At 34.8% G+C, this 19,331-nt stretch overlaps 1 protein-coding gene across 1 annotated transcript in view; it reads left to right on the plus strand.

The window, feature by feature from the left end:
• Positions 1 to 19,331, plus strand: part of LOC149808395 (polyribonucleotide nucleotidyltransferase 1, mitochondrial-like) — a 99,225-nt gene that overhangs the window by 23,169 nt on the left and 56,725 nt on the right. Inside the window, exons 9-12 of the mRNA XM_089976629.1 lie at positions 1,876 to 2,062; positions 4,914 to 4,965; positions 10,889 to 10,946; positions 12,362 to 12,458. Of these exons, the coding sequence (XP_089832755.1) occupies positions 1,876 to 2,062; positions 4,914 to 4,965; positions 10,889 to 10,946; positions 12,362 to 12,458 (394 nt within the window). The remainder of the gene's footprint in view (positions 1 to 1,875; positions 2,063 to 4,913; positions 4,966 to 10,888; positions 10,947 to 12,361; positions 12,459 to 19,331) is intronic.

The following is a 19,331-nucleotide window of genomic DNA, read 5'->3' on the forward strand; positions in this document are numbered from 1 at the left end:
GGGATCCACGTCTGACCCCGCGTTATAAGTGGGTTTGCAAGTTATCAAGGTGCGCGTTATCAAGGGAGTTGTGTATGTTTTTAAGTACACCAATTCCTGTGTATATTCTTAAGTACATAAATATAAAGGAAGGTGTAGACATGAGAAAAAATGTACAGTGGTCTCCCTCTTATATGGCCACCCCTTCTGCACTGAGAAAGTGGCATTATAAGATGAGTGGCCTTTCCATAGGGGGGCTCTATTTGTGAGATGTTTATGTGCATATAGTAGGAAAGCTACATATAACTTAAAGAAGTTAATATCTTCATTTAAAAGTAGCATTAATTATTAAAATGTTCTTCTTACCTTAAAAACAGTTATTTCAAGTAACATAAAAGTTCTTATTCTTAAACGTGAAATGTGAGTGGGATATTGTTATGCTCATTACAAAACCATTGAAAAACGTTATTGGAATCTTCATACATACATTGTTTCGTATTAAAAATTATTCTCTTTCCATTTACTCCATTTTCCCACTTCTAGAGAATATTCTCCTCATCTCTTACAATCTTGTTTATTTGAGTCTTCCCAACATAAAATCTTTTGACAAGTGAACTCCTCCCATTGTCATCAAGTCGAATAACTTTTACTTTTTCTTCTAAAGTATTATTTCTTCATTACTTGATGACATGTTAAAGTTTTTTAATGATTTATTTCTATGTTGCTAATTGTACAGTTATGCAATTTAATTTGCAGACAAAACTTTTGTACACGAAAAATCTTGTTATAAAGGAATTGATACATGTATTGTCCATGATTTTTCAGTCTTTGTCTGGTACCCTGTTTTGTTCTAAGTTGATTGTTTCTGTGTGTATGTGTTAATCCACAAAATCTATTTTTATCCTCTTTGGCCATGCTATGATCTTTACAATTATGTCGGTCATAATCATCAATTTAAAAAAAAATCCACTGTGTGAAGCCTAACGCTCTATCAAATTATTGCTGACCCCATTTCCTGCAAATGTCCACGTTATTGATATAATAATAACCTTAGTGGTACATGTAGTTTAGCCAACACATCTTTCAGTAACGAAAACCTGACATCCAGAAACCAACGTCGGGAAAGATAATCAGATTACTTACCTTGCCATAATTAAATATTGGTTCAGGATATATGTTAATAATAAAATGTGGCTGCTTGTGAGGTGCACATTTTACATTTTTGCACCAATATGTTGGCCACTGGTCGCATTAGAGGGGTGGCCTTTCTTGAGGGGTACTTTTGAACACAAACTTGTCAGTGCCAAGGGATTCTGGCCATAAAGAGTGGGTGGGCACTGTTCAAGAGGGCAATTCATGAGGGGGAACCACTGTATTGTGTAGACCAGTTTTAGAGAGATAACTGTCCAGAAATGACAATGATTTGAATTTTGACAGTGACGTATAGACAAGATGTTTAACATGCATAGAACCTCGAAGAGATGGGATTTAACATGCATAGACCCTCAAAGAGATGGGATTTAACATGCATAGACCTCAAAGAGATGGGATTTAACATGCATAGACCCTCAAAGAGATGGGATTTAACATGCATAGACCCTCAAAGAGTTGGGATTTAACATGCATAGACCTCAAAGAGATGGGATTTAACATGCATAGACCCTCAAAGAGATGGGATTTAACATGCATAGACCTCAAAGAGATGGGATTTAACATGCATAGACCCTCAAAGAGATGGGATTTAACATGCATAGACCCTCAAAGAGATGGGATTTAACATGCATAGACCCTCAAAGAGATAGTATTTGACATGCATAGACCTTGTTGATAAGCAATGTTGTGCTGTACAGCCAATTGGACAGTTCAATTATCTAATCACAGTGCTTCTTGTTTCAGTAATGTTGGAAGCTGCAGCTGATGCTATAAGTTTGCAAGATTTCCGGGGCGCTATCAAACAGGGTGTATCAGCTTCAAAGGAGATAATCAGACAAATTCAGGCACTGCAGCAGAAATATGGGAAGCCCAAAAGGACATATGCCCAACCACTAAAAGTCAAACAGGAGATTATTGATGCTGCCAAGAGGTACCTAGCACAAAAGCAGTCAGTCAGAACTTTTGATTAGCTTATGTTTGTTAGGTTTAAGATTATTTACATAAAAATATAATGCAATAACAACTTGGATGCATACCATTCCATGACCAATGGAAATTGTGTACATATCAGCACAAAAGGTAACCATGAAGATTGAATAATAATTCCTGATAATAATGAATAATCATAATTGTAAAACCATGCAAAATCACCAGAGCAAGACCTTTTTCCCTGGTCAGAAGTACCCTTATAGATTATGCCTGGTCAGAAGTACCCTTATAGAAAATGCCTGCTTAGAAGTACCCTTGTAGATAATGCCTGGTCAGAAGTACCCTTATAGATGATGCCTGGTCAGAAGTACCCTTAGAGATAATGCCTGGTCAGAAGTACCCTTATAGATAATGCCTGGTCAGAGATACCCTTATATACAATGCCTGGTCAGAAGTACCCTTATAGAAAATGCCTGGTCAGAAGTACCCTTATAGATAATGCCTGGTCAGAAGTAAACTTATAGATAATGACTGGTCAGAAGTACCCCTACAAATAATGCTGCTCAGAAGTAGCTTTTAGATAATGCCTGGTCAGAAGTACCCTCATAGATAATGCCTGGTCAGAAGTGCCCTGATAGATAATGCCTGGTCAGAAGTACACTGAGCTTATAGATAATGCCTGGTCAGAAGTACCTTATAGATAATGCCTTGTCAGAGGTATCCTAATAGATAATGCCTGGTCAGAAGTACCCTTATAGATAATGCCTTGTCAGAGGTACCCTTATAGATAATGCCTGGTCAGAAGTACCCTTATAGATAATGCCTGGTCAGAAGTACCCTTATAGATAATGCCTTGTCAGAAGTACCCTTACAGATAATGCCTGGTCAGAAGTACCCTTATAGATAATGCCTGGTCAGAAGTACCCTTATAGATAATGCCTGGTCAGAAGTACCCTTATAGATAATGCCTGGTCAGAAGTACCCTTATTGATAATGACCCTGATTATGTTTCATGACTGTACATAAAAAAAAGTATCAGAGTTCCATCCAAGATGAATGTTAATATTTTCAGATAGATATTAAACAAGCATCTAAAATCAGTCGAGCTTCACATTTTATTTAGTGGCAAATTTTATAAAGAAGGATGACATTAAAAGCCTGTCTACTTGTCAATCACAGAAGAAACCAGCAATCACTTTAACATAGGGATGGAACAACAGTAGCTAAGTAGGTAGAGCCTTGGACTCGTAATACAAATGTCAAAGGTTCAATACCTGCGCAGGCCAACCAGGGTTAGCTGTCTCAGTGTGAATTTGCGAATGGAAATTTAAGTCCATATGAATGATTTCTTCTTATTTGTTATCTTTTTATGTCATATTTATAGACACACACATACATATAGTTGATGAAACTGTATTATGTTGAATCAATCACAGTTCATGGGGTGCAGTATTTACAGCAGTCTATCAAACAGAAAGTCAAAGAGTATTTTGAAGTGAATTTATCAAGGCTAATCATCTCTTGCTCCTTTCTACGTATTTTACATGTGTTTCTACCATGATTTTATTCCATTTACATCTGTTGCACTACCCTTTGCGTTTGTCCCTTACTGACACACACTATGTTGAATATGTACACTGACCTACATATGCACTGGTATGAAAACATCTAGAATTAGTGTGACTAAATTTAAATTTTCATCACTTAACGGTCATAATTAAATGATTATCAACTGCAATATTTTTTTCAATATTTAAAGATATTTCATTATACTGTGATGTATGATAAATGAAGTCAGTTGTGCCATGTAATTTTCTGAGTCCACATCTCTTTGAATATTAAAGTCCATTGTTCAGTGTAATTTTCTGACTCCACTTCTCTTTTAATATTAAAGTCCATTATTCCATGTAATTTTCTGAGTCCACATCTCTTTGAATATTAAAGTCCATTGTTCCATGTAATTTTCTGACTCCACATCTCTTTGAATATTAAAGTCAATTATTCCATGTAATTTTCTGACTCTGCTTCTCTTTCAGTATTAAAGTCCATTGTTCAGTGTAATTTTCTGACTCCACATCTCTTTGAATATTAAAGTCCATTATTCCTTGTAATTTTCTGACTCAACATCTCTTTGAATATGAATGCTCATTGTGCTATGTAATTTTCTGAATATTAAAGTTCATTGAGCCATGTAATTTTTCTGTCTTCACTATCTTTAAGTATTAAAGTCTGTTGTGCCAAGTAATTTCTGACTCTACTTTTTGAATATTAAAGTAGTGTGATGTCATTTCTGCATAAAATTCCAGTCCCAAAATTCAACATCCATGGCTCCTTGTATGGAAATTTTTTTTGTAACAGACCATCATCTTAATCATTTAAGGATCAGGATATAATCAGGAGTCACTTTCTTAACTTTTAAAAAATGTGAGTAGTTTCTTTTTAAAATGACTATAATTTAATAAATTATCATGTGTGTTTTACTACCTTGGATGCAGGAGTTTGCGGGTTCAAACCCTGGTCGAGTTATACCAAAGACTTATAAAAATGGTACTAACAGCTTCTTGCTAGACATTCAGCATTAAGAGGTTAGTGTAAGGACTGGTCAGCCTGGTGCCAGGATAATGTGACTGGGTGGAACATAATGCTGCATGTCTGTGGCATGATGCCCCAGTGTTAGACATCACTAACTGCCACACTGCAGACATTGTAGCGATATTGCTGAAAAGTTTTTAAAGCTGCATTACAAATCCGAATCACACACACACTCATGTGTGTTTTTATCATTTTTGAAATCATTTTTACAATCCCTGAGTAATTAGATGCATTCATCAGTGAAATCTGTTCTTTTTCAGTCTTTCAGAAAATAGATTGAGGGAAGTTCTTCAAGATGCAAAGCATGACAAGGTAAATTTGATCAGTCTTTTTGGTTACATTCCTTCTGATCTGCCGAATCTGACATAAATCTTTATTTGACATGGTTGCATTGTTTTCTTTTAAGGTTTTCAAGTCTAGAGTAACATGAAGTACTTATGTGACACAGCTGCATTGTTTTATCTAAAGTTTAGAGTAATATGTAGTAATTAAAATGTTGAGCCAAGTCTTATGATTAAGGGATCTGGTCACTGTGTCATGATATTTACTCCAAGTTTTGATTGAAAATATTTGACCAATCAAATGGCTGCATTTGTCTATATATGACTAATTAGAAGGCTAGATTTTTCAGCTTCAAGTAAGATTTCTACATCTGGGGTAATATTTATTACTCCAGATGATGAGTACTGTATTATGTCCATGGGTCCTGAGTCTGTGCTATTCACATAGGGTATATGAGGTTATGTGTTATGCCCATGGGTCTTGAGTCAGTGCTATTCATATGTGGTGTATGAGGTAGTGTTATGCCCATGGGTCCTGAGTCTGTGTTATTCCCATGGGGTATATGAGGTACAGTGTTATGCGCATGGGTCCTGAGTCAGTGCTATTCACATAGGGAATATGTGGTACAGTGTTATGTCCATGGATCCTGAGTCTGTACTATTCACATGGGGTATATGAGGTACAGTGTTATGCCCATGGGTCATGAATCTGTGCTATTCACAAAGGGTGTATGATGTACAGTATTATACCCATTTGTCCTGAGTCTGTACTATTCACATGGTGTATATGAGGTACAGTGTTATGCCCATGGGTCCTGAGTCTGTGCTATTCACATGGGGTGTATGATGTACAGTGTTATGCCCATGGGTCCTGAATCTGTACTATTCATATGGGGTATATGATGTACATAAATAAATATGTTCAGTCAATACATGTATTTGGATGTACCATTCTGTGTGTGTGTGTATTTTGGATTCTTAAAGTAGCTTTAACAATTTTTCACTCATATTCCTGCAATGTCTGCAGTATGGCAGTTTATAGTGATGTCTAGCACTGAGGCATAATGTCGCAGACATGTAGCATGATGTCCTACCCAGTCACATTATCCTGACACCAGGCCAACCAGTCCTAACACTAACCTCTTAATGTTGAGCATGAAGTGAGGCAGCTGTTTGTACCATTTTTATAAGCCTTTGGTATGACTTGGCCAGGGTTCGAACCTGCAACCTACATCTGAGGCAGATGCTCTAACCACTAGGACACTGGGGGCAGTCCATTTAATCTGTTGCAGCTTGCACAAAAGTTACATTAGCTGCCATTCAGTTTGATAGCTTTATACTAAAATTACAGTAGACAAATTTTCATCCTTCGCCATTCCATAAAAAAAGAACCCAGAGATGAACATTGACTAGATGTGCTCTAAGAAAACTGTAGTATAGTCAAAACTACCTTCATTGAGTGGTCATCCTGCCTCAGTGGCCATTCTCATCCCCCTGGCCATGAAAATTCCTTTTCAGAAGTCAAATATTCAGTGGCACATGTTTCCATAGTAAGCAGTCGATGTTTCATAACTAAGCAGTGGTTTCTTAAAGCGATTACACTAGCTTATTAACCATTCAAATGAAGTACTTGTTTTCCCAAGAAAACTGTTGCAGTAAATCCATGTCAGGTGACTGAATATCTAAACATACTTATATTGCATATATTTGCGTACTTAAGTCAACCAAGTCATTCTAACTTTTAATTGGCAATCCTCTCCATTGTTACCATAAGCATTTGAATAAAGACACAACGAATGTTGCTTAGAAATTTCTTGTTGGGGTAAAAACTCAAAGTTAATCACCATTCTTAGAGGTGCCATCCCAGGTGGTGCGCTGATGACGATACTAAATGTTATGTATATCTATATTTTTTTAACTCTAGGTACATGATTTTATCTAATTTTTGTAATTTTTATTCAAGGTTGTTAATTGTACATAGTATCTTTTGTTGGATTTTACCTAAGTAACCTGAGCCTGTTAAGAACGTAAAAGTTACATATGATCTATAAATAGATTTTTATATATGTTTTGATAATTATTTATAATAATCATAATAATAAGATTTAATGGTGCCTTTGGATTAATTTCTCATTGGCTGATGTGATTTTAATGTTTCTAGAAGAATTCAGTAACTTCCCATTGGTTGGGTTGGGTCATATGAATTGGCAGATTCAAGGCAAATTGAGCACTAAGACCTGTCACTTGGGGTATATTGTGAAATTTAGTTGCAATAGAAGGTGCATGTAAGGAAAGAACTGAGCAATCAAATTCATTCCTATTTTGGAGTCATTCTCATTTCTTGTGTTCCTGTTGTAAGTCTGCAGACATGTTTTATGTTGTACTTAGATATTATTTGAGAGGAAAAACATTTGTTTGAACTGTTCACTAGAAATAAAAAGAGCTAATATTTTAATTATAATATTATTTTGGAACTGTTATGAATTATTTGAAAGAAATATGGATGATGCCATCTTGACAACATCATGATTCTTGGCAGACCAGTGCATTTCCAGTTTCGACATGTATTCAGACCTTTTCACTCATGTAGGACTTTCATAGAACTTATAAGAATTATTCTGGATTCACTTCATAATACTGTAAGTTCCTCAAACATTATCATTTTTAACTTTGATACTTAAATTTTTTGTTAAGTTTTACAAAACTTGTTGGTTTTGCATCTTTCTGTTAACTTAGTTTATGACCATGGAGTCATAACAATGTATTTATCAGAAAGATTAATAGAAAACTAACTGTACCCAAATTTGCTTTTCTTTATCAAATCTGACCTGTTGGACAATTTTTATCAGTACAGTGCAACCCTGCTATAATGCGAATTCGGATATAATGCGGTCGTGGTGTGGCTTCTGAAATTTTGTATATTCATTCACACATGAATAAATATTTTTTGTTCAAAGTACATGAAATAGTGTATTAAAAATTTATTATCATTATGGGGAGGAGATTGCATATGAATTCCAATTTAATATGATTGTGGTGTGGTTCCTGAAATTTTAAATATATGTATATTTTTCTCGTACCGGGAAAAAATTTTTTTTGTAAGTATGAGAAATAGTGTGTAAAACATTTATTATCATCTTGGGGAAGAGTTCGCGTATGAATTTTAGTATAATACGATTGTGGCATAGGTTCTAACATTTAACAATATCACCAGGTTCTTGAATTGTTATGCCAAAATAAACATTATCGGAAGTGTTACTTATTACTGGTCCATGAGTAAAGCCATTAAGTCGTCTTTGCGATTGTCTTCAATTAATTCTGTATACAATCATTGCTCAAACAATAGCCAACATGTGTTTCTTCTTTAACTGCATACACAACCAAGCAGCAGATAGTGCGGTGGTTGATAAAAGATTCTCACAGTTTAATAAACATCAAAAAAACAGAAGCCGCCAAGATGTTTGCTGGGCTTGGCAGTGTTATTAGACGCAATCAGTTGACCAGTAAATAATGTCCACTTTATTAGCTGCACATTGAAAGGGTATGAAATTGTACATGTGTTCAACTTTTTAAAAAATGTATAAAGTGACTCGTGACCATTGCAGGCCTACTGCACTTAGTTCTCGGACTTTACATGTGTATGGGGTTTTCTTATGAACTCATTATTAATTTCCTATTTTTTATATAAATATTTTACTGCTATGGAAAAGCATGTTCACAAACGCAATTCATTATCTGCACTATGTGCGAAAACAGTTTATTATCATTTTGGGGAAATAAATGTACGTGTATTTTTCTCATACCCCGAAAAATACATTTTTTAAAGTACGAGGAATAGTGTGTAAAATGTTTATCATTTTGGGGAAGAGTGCACGTACAAATTCGAATCTAATACGATCATGGCTTGGCTTCTGAAATTTAACAATTTCACCAGGTTCTTGAAGTGTTATGCCAAAATAAACATTATCGGAAATGTTACTTATTACTGATCCATGAGTAAAGCCATTCAGTCGTCTTTGTGATTGTCTTCAATTCTGTATATAATCGTTGCTCAAACAATAGCCGATATGTGTTTCTTCTTTAACCGCATACACAACAAAGCAACAGACAATGCAGTGGTTGACAAAAGATTCTCACAATTTAATAAACATCAAAAAATGAAAGCCACCAACATGTTTGCTGGGCTTGGCGGTGTTATTAGACGCAATCAGTTGACCAGTAAATAATGTCCACTTTATTAGCTGGAAATTGAAAGGGTATGAAATTGTACATGTGTTCAGCTTTAAAAAAATATATAAACATGACTCGTGACCATTGCAGGCCTACTGCACTCAGTTCTCGGGTTTTACATGGGTATGGTGTTTGTTTATGAGCTCATCATTAATTTCCTATTTTTTATTTTTTTTAAATTATCGTTATGGAAAAGCAAGTTCACAAACGCAAGTCATTCTCGGCATTTTGCGCAATGATTAGTGTAGTAGGTTTCACACATTTCTTTCGATATTCACAAAATCTGAAGCAAAAGTTATATGCACGCTGAAAGCTTGTGTTGATTGTTAATTATTCTTGCTGTAGTCATTCAAACAAATAGATGTATAAGCATTAATTATTGGAAATTTACAATGGATAAATGTACATGGAAACGCATATTAGACATTTTTTGCAGTATGAAATTTGTACAGATACCATTCATAGACCCTGGAACCTAATGAACCATACATGTGTTTCGTTTTTCTTAACTTAATTTTGCTGTTAATTTTATCCAATGAATTCAGAGACACATAATGATCTGTGACAAAATTATTGACTAGTTTAAATATGTATGCAGTTTTTGCAATGGAATTACATCTATTATGGATTAACTGCAAGCCCTGACGGTACGATATCAGCAAGTAAATGGTGTTAATACTGTGTTCATGCTATATATTAGATGAATTCAGATACAATGATCTGGGACAAAACTATTGAATATTTTAAATCTGTGTGCAATTTTTAAATAGAATTACATGCATTATGGATGAACTGCATGCGATGATGGCATGATAGTAAACAGTGTTGATACCCTATTTATCGTATACATTAGACATGAATACACATATATGTGCCAATGAGTTGTTGTCTGAAAAAAGGAAAATACTGTCAAAACCCCGCATTAACGCAACCCTGCTATTAATGTGATTACATTTTTTGGACCCCAATTATTGCATTATAGCAGGGGTTCCACTGTACTTGATCAGAATGGTATTTACAGTACTGTGTGACTCACATTTGTTGTAGACATTGTAGAGAGTTCAGTTGTTTGCGTGGTTGAATGTTTCTTTTGTGACTCATTGAACTCATTTATAAGCTTGCCAGTAGCTTCTCATGGGTCAGTGGTTCTTTCGGGGCTTTTCCTGGTTCTTCCTCTGCCATTTATACTGACCACCATGTATAGCCTATCTTGTGCTGAAAAATGGCATTAAACCCTACAATAACAACAACAATAACTCATTTAAATCATCAACTTTATCATCACTACTTTCAATTGGACTATTCAGCTTATTGAGTTCATCTGCAGACAAATCTAAAAAATCAAAAGCTCTGGAGTCTTCTGCATGAGTATACATTGTTTACAATCAAATGTAGTTCATAACAGACAATACTATTTACAGACACATGTCATCTAGTATGAAGCCATATACGGTAATATGAAAAAATACTGCATGATTCTGACCCTGTATAAATAATGGAGAAAAACTGAGCCTATAACAGAATCTTTTATTGTATTTTATTTAATCCATTTTGATATTTTTTACTGCTTATTATTTTAGCCTTTTTCATATAACCTAATGAGCTTTCTTAATTAAGGCTTTATCATTTAGCATAATATTTATAATACGCTAGCTTTAATTTCAATTGTACATATTTTCAGCCCCAAAATGCATTTTTGTACATATTGATAATTTGTTTTGTAGATTTCTAGAGACATTGCATTGAATGAAATAAGAACTTCAGTTGTGGAAATGTTAAAAGGTATGTTTGGAATAATCTTTAAATTTCACCAATAACTTTTTACATCTCTTATTTTTAAAAGTAAAAAGTGAAAAAATGTGAAATGTTGGCTGTTTTCATGCTTTTGAAAGTAGTTTTCCTTCTTGTATTAATAATATTTGATCCTTCGTTTTATTAGACAGCTGTACCCATCTTTAGACAGCTATAACCAGACTGCATAGACCCAGATCAGTCATTGCATGATACGCTTGCAAATCTGGATCTTGCAGTTTCGGTAGAACAAACAGCATATACCCTGATCTGCCAGTTCATTATGTGACTGCACATCAGGATCCATGTTGTTCACAGTTGGACCCAATATGTGCACGAGTACATACAGTATAGTATCTTTGATCTGCCTTGCAGTGATTGTATTTATATTAACATAATAAAGAGATCTGCTAATCATAAACCTACACATTTGTACCAGTCTGTGAATTTTCTTTGCAGAGATCTGTGTATTAGTCTGCATATTGTTTGTAAAAAGAATCAATGTATCAGTCTGTGCATATTCTTTGCAAAGATCACTGTATCAGTCTGTGCATGTTCTTTGCAAAGATCAATGTCAGTTTGTGCATGTTCTTGCAAAGATTACTGTATCAATCTGTGCATATTCTTTGCAAAGATCACTACATCAGTCTGTGCAGATTAACGCAGAAGTAGTAGATTAAGGTAGAAAACATTATTCCTCATTTTCTTAGTACTGTACATAATAATGATAAATCTGTTCTACGTAGAGAATTCTGTCTAATCTCTTTAATTACTGATTTAATGAATGTTGCAATCCATAAATTCTCAGTGTAAAAATTTCCTTCAAAGAAGAATATAATTCCAGGTATTTAAATTATTCCATACCACAAAATATCTTAGCAGTCAGCTCTTGGCATTCTCTTATTTAGTCAATCAGCAACTAGGGCAGTCATGACATATGTAGAGTATATATGTTCTCCTGGTTCATGTGATTATATCCTGACCTGCATTAAATACCCTTGGCCTATTTTGCCAAAATTAGTTTTGACATGAATTTGGCAATATGACCTTGATTTATGAATGGAGAAAGTACATGCATCTGTTCTTCTTGCAGTACAGGCCAGCCACATAATTAAATAATTACAATATGTCATTCACCAGTTGACTCAAATAAACTATATTATAAAAATAAAATGTGTGATGTAGATCTCTGTAACAATATATATGTGTGTGCATGCATGAGTGTTGTTGTTTTTTAAATATTAATTAATTACCATTAAAATCCAAAAGTCAAATGGGTGTGTGTTTGTGTGGGAATGGGGATGAGTTTGTGTGAGAATGGTGAGGAATGGGGGTGTTTTTATGTAGAAATACATGTTTTGCAAAAATTATAAACACTTTCTTGTTGATATTGTTCTCTTTGACAGGCAGTTTTCCAGATGCAGATGCAAGTCAGATGAACCAGGCTGCCAGTACTGTCACAAAAGATATGTTTAGGCAATTAATATTTGAAACTAATACAAGGTACGTCACATTAATTTCATTAACTCATTGCCCACTGGAAATTCTTGTCATTTTCACCTGAAATAGGGGTTGGAAACTCATTTATTTTATACTTATTTCTGAATGGATCCATGCACATGTGTTTTTGAGATATTTTTTTCTAATCAGCTGCTTAGGCATATCAAAGATGTTGCTTTCAATTGGTTATCTCGGACATGCATGTGCATATGGGTGAAAATTGGACACCCTATTTGTTTTTTTTCTTCTTTTTTTGTTGTTGCACATTATACCTATTTAGGCATATCAAAGATGTTGCTTTCAGTTGGTTATCTCGGACATGCATGTGCAAATGGGTGAAAATTGGACACCCTATTTGTTTTTTTTCTTCTTTTTTTGTTGTTGCACATTATACCTATTTAGGCATATCAAAGATGTTGCTTTCAATTGGTTATCTCGGACATGCATGTGCAAATGGGTGAAAATTGGACACCCTATTTGTTTTTTTTCTTCTTTTTTTGTTGTTGCACATTATACCTATTTAGGCATATCAAAGATGTTGCTTTCAATTGGTTATCTCGGACATGCATGTGCATATGGGTGAAAATTGGACACCCTATTTGTTTTTTTTACTTCTTTTTTTGTTGTTGCACATTATACCTATGATTTTCATGTCCTGGACCCATTCTACTCCAAGTCTGAAACTGTTTTTCCTTTCTGCAAAAGTTCATCTGTCCATGTGCAGTTCAGACTTGTTTGATTGAGATCTAAGGGCAAAAAGTCTCGGATCAGAACACAAAAACAAGTTCTGAAGCTAGTAATTTTTAGCCTGAAAAACAAGGTCTCAAAAAAAAATTCTGCTGCATTTATTCAAAAAGGTAGAAGTCTACATTGTTTTGATGTCATTATACAACTACATCTTTAACTTTTAGTAATACCACCCTTGTGGTATATTGTGAATGAATTTGACTCTACAGAGCTTGGAAATAGGGTATTGCTTCTTGACATGTAAACATGGCATTCAAGGTTAATGAGTTACAAAAGAAACCATAGTTTGTGCTGAACTTTTGGTTTGCACATAGACATGACTTTTGCTGCACCAGCAGGGTCAAAATTGCTAAGATTCAGTGTTACAGTGTTTCAGATTGCACAGTCAACAGTTCAGTGTTAATTTTTTTCAAATGGTGGGGTCCACAATAATAAGATTCAGTGTTAAAGTGTTTCAAACGGCACAGTAAAAAATGCTGACTCAGTGTTAAAGTGTTTCAAACAGCACAGTAAAAAATGCTGACTCAGTGTTAAAGTGCTTCAAATAGCACAATCAACAATTCAGTGTTAATTTGTTTCAAACAGCAGGGTCAAAAATGTTAAAGTGTTTCATACCCATATGCATCAGTTGCTGCATTCAACTTAAAATTTTGCATAAAATATGACTATATAAAATAACATTTGTACCTTGATATGCTAAGATCACCTGTTTCACCTATGTAGGTGAAAACTACATTATCATAATGACATGCACAGGTGAGAGAAAGTATTCTGCACAACCATAGTACTTCAGGTATGTTGTCTTGGTTTTGTTTGGTGTTTTATGATAGCAATTTACGTAGTTTATTTAGTGCCTAGGCAATTGAAGTGCCTTTCCTGAGGACAGACAGTGGTGGCTGTTCCAGACTGATCTGATGGTAGGACTTCAACCAAGAACTTTTCACTTGAGAGTCTAGCATGCTAACCATGGACATACATGCCAACCATTACGCTTTTGGCGTGATCATTATGCTTTTTTCACTAAATTACGTCTTACGCATACAGGTATTTGGATTACGCGTTTTAGGTATATCCCCCTCCCCAAAAACTTAATAATTTGTTTTCTCATTTTTTTTAACATCCCATTAATCCCACAGACGGTATTCTAGAAAAGATGGCTGCTGCTATGTAACTACGACATGAGTATACTTGTCTGTAGACTTGTATGCACTTTCCTAACAGTATTATGTTCTATTTATAGTGTAACAAGATAACTAGGTGGGATTTCAGATTTACAACAGAACACTTTTGATGGTGACACAAATACAATGTTTAATGATAAATGATTTCAGTGAGAAAATAATTATGATTAATCCATGCGTATATAATAAAATTCCAAATATTGGATCAGTTAATATAATCTGCATGAACTAAATGATAAAAATACAAATAAATGACTTTACACAGTACGAGCACAAGGAGTGAATGATTCACAATGATTTCACAAAGAAAGAACGATGTTTTACTCAAATAGTAAAAATGTATTTTACTCATGTAGTAAAAAATATATTCACTCAGATAGTGAAAAATGATGAAAACAAAGGGACAGATGTACAAAATATATTTACAGTCCCAAAAACACACTGGGTATTGCAAACCCCAAAGATTAGCCCATGGCTAAAATATCACATGTATGGAGTTACACACTCCATCACCAGCACACTTGGGTACCAGTCGCACTGTTCAGTCAGGCAGTCAGTATTCCAGGTTGGTCAATCAAGCAATCAGTGCCCACCAATCTCGGACAGCAACGCCCGATCACCTGCTACTCGACCAGTAACACTTTACTGAGCTGTACAGCTGCTATGGTTCAGCTTCACAGCTGCTATGGTCATTTCCTATGGTTAGCTCTACAGCTTGTACCACAACGAGTCCGATAACTCTGGTCGCTCTGGTCACCACTCCAATCACTCTGGCCAGCTGAAAATACATCTAACACTTTGTTCTATGCATGACACAGGCATATATGATAAAATGTAATGTAGTTATATATGGTAAGCTATACAGATTACATTATCGGCACAATAATTAACAAAATCTTACACAAGTTCAGGAGTGAACCTATCCATACCCGACAAGAATCTTACAGTACTAAGGCTGAGGCTACATAGAAAATATACGAAAATAAAACGTGCTAGTACAATAGTTAAAACTTATACACAAGAAATTAATAAATAACTCACAAATCTCTATGGGGCCCCGAGTGGTCTAAAGCACTGTCCGTTACGGATCACTGCCATCTCACCTCTGTCTGCGTAGGTTCGAGTCTCGGATTCGGCCAATGTGGGTATGTGAGAAAGCTTGCCAGTAGCTTCTCGAGGGTCGGTGGTTCTTTCCGGGGATTTCCCGAGTTCTTCCTCCACTATTAATACTGGCTGCCATGTATAGCCTATCGTGTGCTGAAAAATGGTGTTAAACCCTACAACAACAACAACAACAACACAAATCTCTACAACTGAAGATGTGCAAGTTCTTAAAGTAAACCGCTCATTGACAAGACATTCCGTAATGTAAAGATTTTGTCTTACGGTGAAGCATTTATACACAGACGATGCCACAATACATGTCTGTGTGCCGGAAGTATTTGGTTCTTCCCATCGAAAGCAATTCGCATGTGCAGCATAGGATAAGCTGAACTCACTATTTCAAAATCTTTGTACAATATACATAAATCACCTTTGGGAATCTTGTACACAAAAAATGAAACCCGAGTACATATATTTAATAAACAAAAGGATTTATACATTTCCGTGACATATTGCATCTGCCCTATTTCTGAGAAACATGCTGGTTTCTACTTTCAGCTTTTGACCTCGGTTTCTATTTATAGCTGCTGTATGGCTTAGTTAGGAGAGAACAGACTGGTTTTTTAACTTTTAATCTTTGCTTGCAGATTCTTTGTTCTAATTCATATCTAGTATAGAACCAGTCTGTAGGTATTTGGCACTAAAAGTCGAGTCAGATTTATTCTAGTCGATGCGTGTGTTAGAGCAAAAATATTTTTCAAATAATTTCATAGATGGGTTAGGAAAAGACAAAAAACTGATTCAGAGATGAATACATAAATTACACAATACAGTGTTCCATTCTAGGGCAGCTTCACGCCCCTTGTAGGTTGTGTAGAACAGGGTTCCCATGCTACCGGGTTGTCAGGAAAAATAATTTTTTCCCGACCATGAAAAGTTCTTGAATTTCACAAATATTGATGAAAGTCTGGAAAAACCCGGGAATTTTCTGCCACCACTTGATGGCCAAAACAATCACATAATTGAGTCATAACTAAACTGATTGTGAATTACATTTATCGAGTTCTAACCAGAATATTTGGAGGATGCAGTATGGATCATTTGGGTGCTTGCATATGTTTAATATATGCTGAGTCAATCCAAACACTCAATGGATGAGATTCATCTTGTAGACTTTTATTTTCAAACTTAGCTCAATATCCGTATCTTTTGTTATGTAGAAGGTGTGAAAACCAGTCTGGCATCTGAAGATGTCAACATGGTTGTGGCACAGCAAAGACGCTTACTGGATGGCTGAGCAAACATAAACATTGTTAGATCAATTGATACATGCATGAAATCAGTATGAAAATTACTTATTTTCTCAGAAATTGTGAGTACTAAAATTGTTATGTCTTTAGTCTGCAGAAAGACAAGATTAAACTATGGTGTTGATGAAATGTTACCTTGTACTCAGGATTTGCATTGCTAGTCGCATGAGTACACTAATCTAACAACCCACATTTTCAAATGTTGTAGAGAAAAAGAAGAGAAAAAAATTAAATGAAAGTTGTATGCTGTTTGTAATAAAAATACAAATATGAAAGAACACAAAATTCTCCATATTTATATTCCGAGAACAAATTCTTGAGTTGTATTGTATCATGTGACTACCACGTTGACATGTGCTCTCTGCTTGATAAATCAGACTGGCCAGATTGCTGGTTTTGAAAAGAAAGTTTCTGACTTTCATTTAATATAATTGAATTTCTGTACAACAACATTGAAAAGGAGTTTGTTGTTGATATCATGTGACTATTGGATCTCCGATGTCGTCATTTGAGATTTGTAAAGTCATGTGACTAGTAATGCAAATGACAAGTACAGGGTCAGGTTTCATCTATGCCATAGTTTCATCTAGTCTGTCAGCGGATTAAAGATATAACGTTTATAATACTTGCCATTTCTGAGAAAATAAATCATTTTCTAACAGTTTGATGTAGGTATGAGTTGATATAAGTTTAAATTTGCTAGGCCTGCTGGTAAGCGACTACCATACGTTGCTACGCATGGTGGCAGCAAATTCCAAATTTTCTATATGCAATTGCAATGACCCCACACCCCAACCTAAATGTCCAAATGTGAAAAATGAGGCGGGAATATTCAGAGGAAACCCATATTAGAAAATGGACTGCTATTCGTTTTAAGCCAAATTTGCAGTCCCAATTGTTGAATCTCAGAGCTGAAATGAGAAATTGTCGTCCCTTGTATTATATATTAAAAAACTACATGAGCCCATGTATCAATACAGGCTTGGGGACTGGTTTAATGAATTACAAGAAGACAGGTTGATTCTGCAGAAAATTCAGTCCTTGTTTATACAATAGTATATAATTTTGAAGGCCTTTTGTCAAAATTTAAATCAACCCATTTGAAAATGTTTTTTAAATGATGGATTTTTAACCAGCTCGTTTTAAGGAGATTATGTTGCTTGAAAAATCTAGTATGGGATTTTATTGCCACAGATAAATTTAGGGTTAAACTCTCTTTGTTACAAGACAAGATTTTAATTATTTGCATTCATTGTTTTTTTTTAAATTCTCTAATAGGAAATGTTTACTTATGTTTACTTTCTATAAGATGCATATATATTTATATATATATTTTGCTAAAGAATTCTTTAGAATTAAAGGTTTGAAAGGAAACAGAACTAAGTTATGTTCGTTATGTTGTTCCCACTTGGCAACATAATGCAGGTCAGCAAAATAATGTTAGAATTTATATTCTGTACATTGAAATGACTTTACATGGCAATTTATAGGAATATAGTCAAACTTGTTTAATGTGATATATTTTGTGGTTTTGTACATGATCAATTTTTATTACTTAGATGTTTTGGAGAGTCTTGAAAGAAAAACCTCTTTAGATTTAGAAAATGCATGTTTTACCATCTAAAATGTTCTTTAATTCCATTCAGTAATGGTCATATGTGAACCTTGGAAAAATTAATTTCATCCTGGAAAAATACTGGAAATGACCTGGAAATTTATCTTTAGAAAAGTGTGGAAACCATAACCATGGTGGAAAGGATTTTAATATTGGTCATGGTGGTAAAACAAAGAAACCTTGAATTAGATCGTTTTTCCAACTCCAATACTAAGGTAACTTCTTTTTTACAGCAGAGCTAAATTGTGGACACAAATTTTATAAATGCAGAGTTGTTATCTACCAAGTTCTTAATAGAACACTGACTACCCCTAATGGTAGAAGACTACATTGGTCCTTTGTTCAAACTGGAGAAAACAATTTTTTTTATTTGCTTGATAATGCTTTGAATAAACATAAGTTGGCAGAACTGTATGACGTTTTCAGCTGATACTGCATCAGCGATGACTGGAATTCATAAAGAAGTTGCATTCTGTGTTTTGAAAAATAAAATGTCTCCATCATAGTACATATCAGGTTGTCTATGTCATATGATACACCATGCTGCAGGAAAGGCTGCTGATAAATTAGAAGGAGAACTCCTGAAGTATCAAGTTGGCACTCTACCTGACAATGTACTTCATGTGGACAGATTTGATTTTTTTCATCTTATTTCCCAGCTAAAAGACCCAATGACTGGAAGATATAAATTTCCTCTTCTTTGTCAGGTTATGAAAGGAATATTGGTTCTTTACCATTCTAATGCTGACTGTGAGAGATTGCTCAGTATTGTTAACAAAAATAAAACTGAATTCAGATCCAGGCTCTGTAAGCCAGCACATAGTGCTCTGCTGGTGTGCAAAACATTCATAATCTCAGCTGGTACAAAGTGCTTTGAAATGTAATATGAGAATCGGTTGCTTTTTAAAGCACAGAGTGT

Source organism: Sinohyriopsis cumingii, chromosome 1 (genome assembly GCF_028554795.1).
Source record: "Sinohyriopsis cumingii isolate HCF-2022 chromosome 1, ASM2855479v2, whole genome shotgun sequence".
NCBI classification, from domain to species: domain Eukaryota; kingdom Metazoa; phylum Mollusca; class Bivalvia; order Unionida; family Unionidae; genus Sinohyriopsis; species Sinohyriopsis cumingii.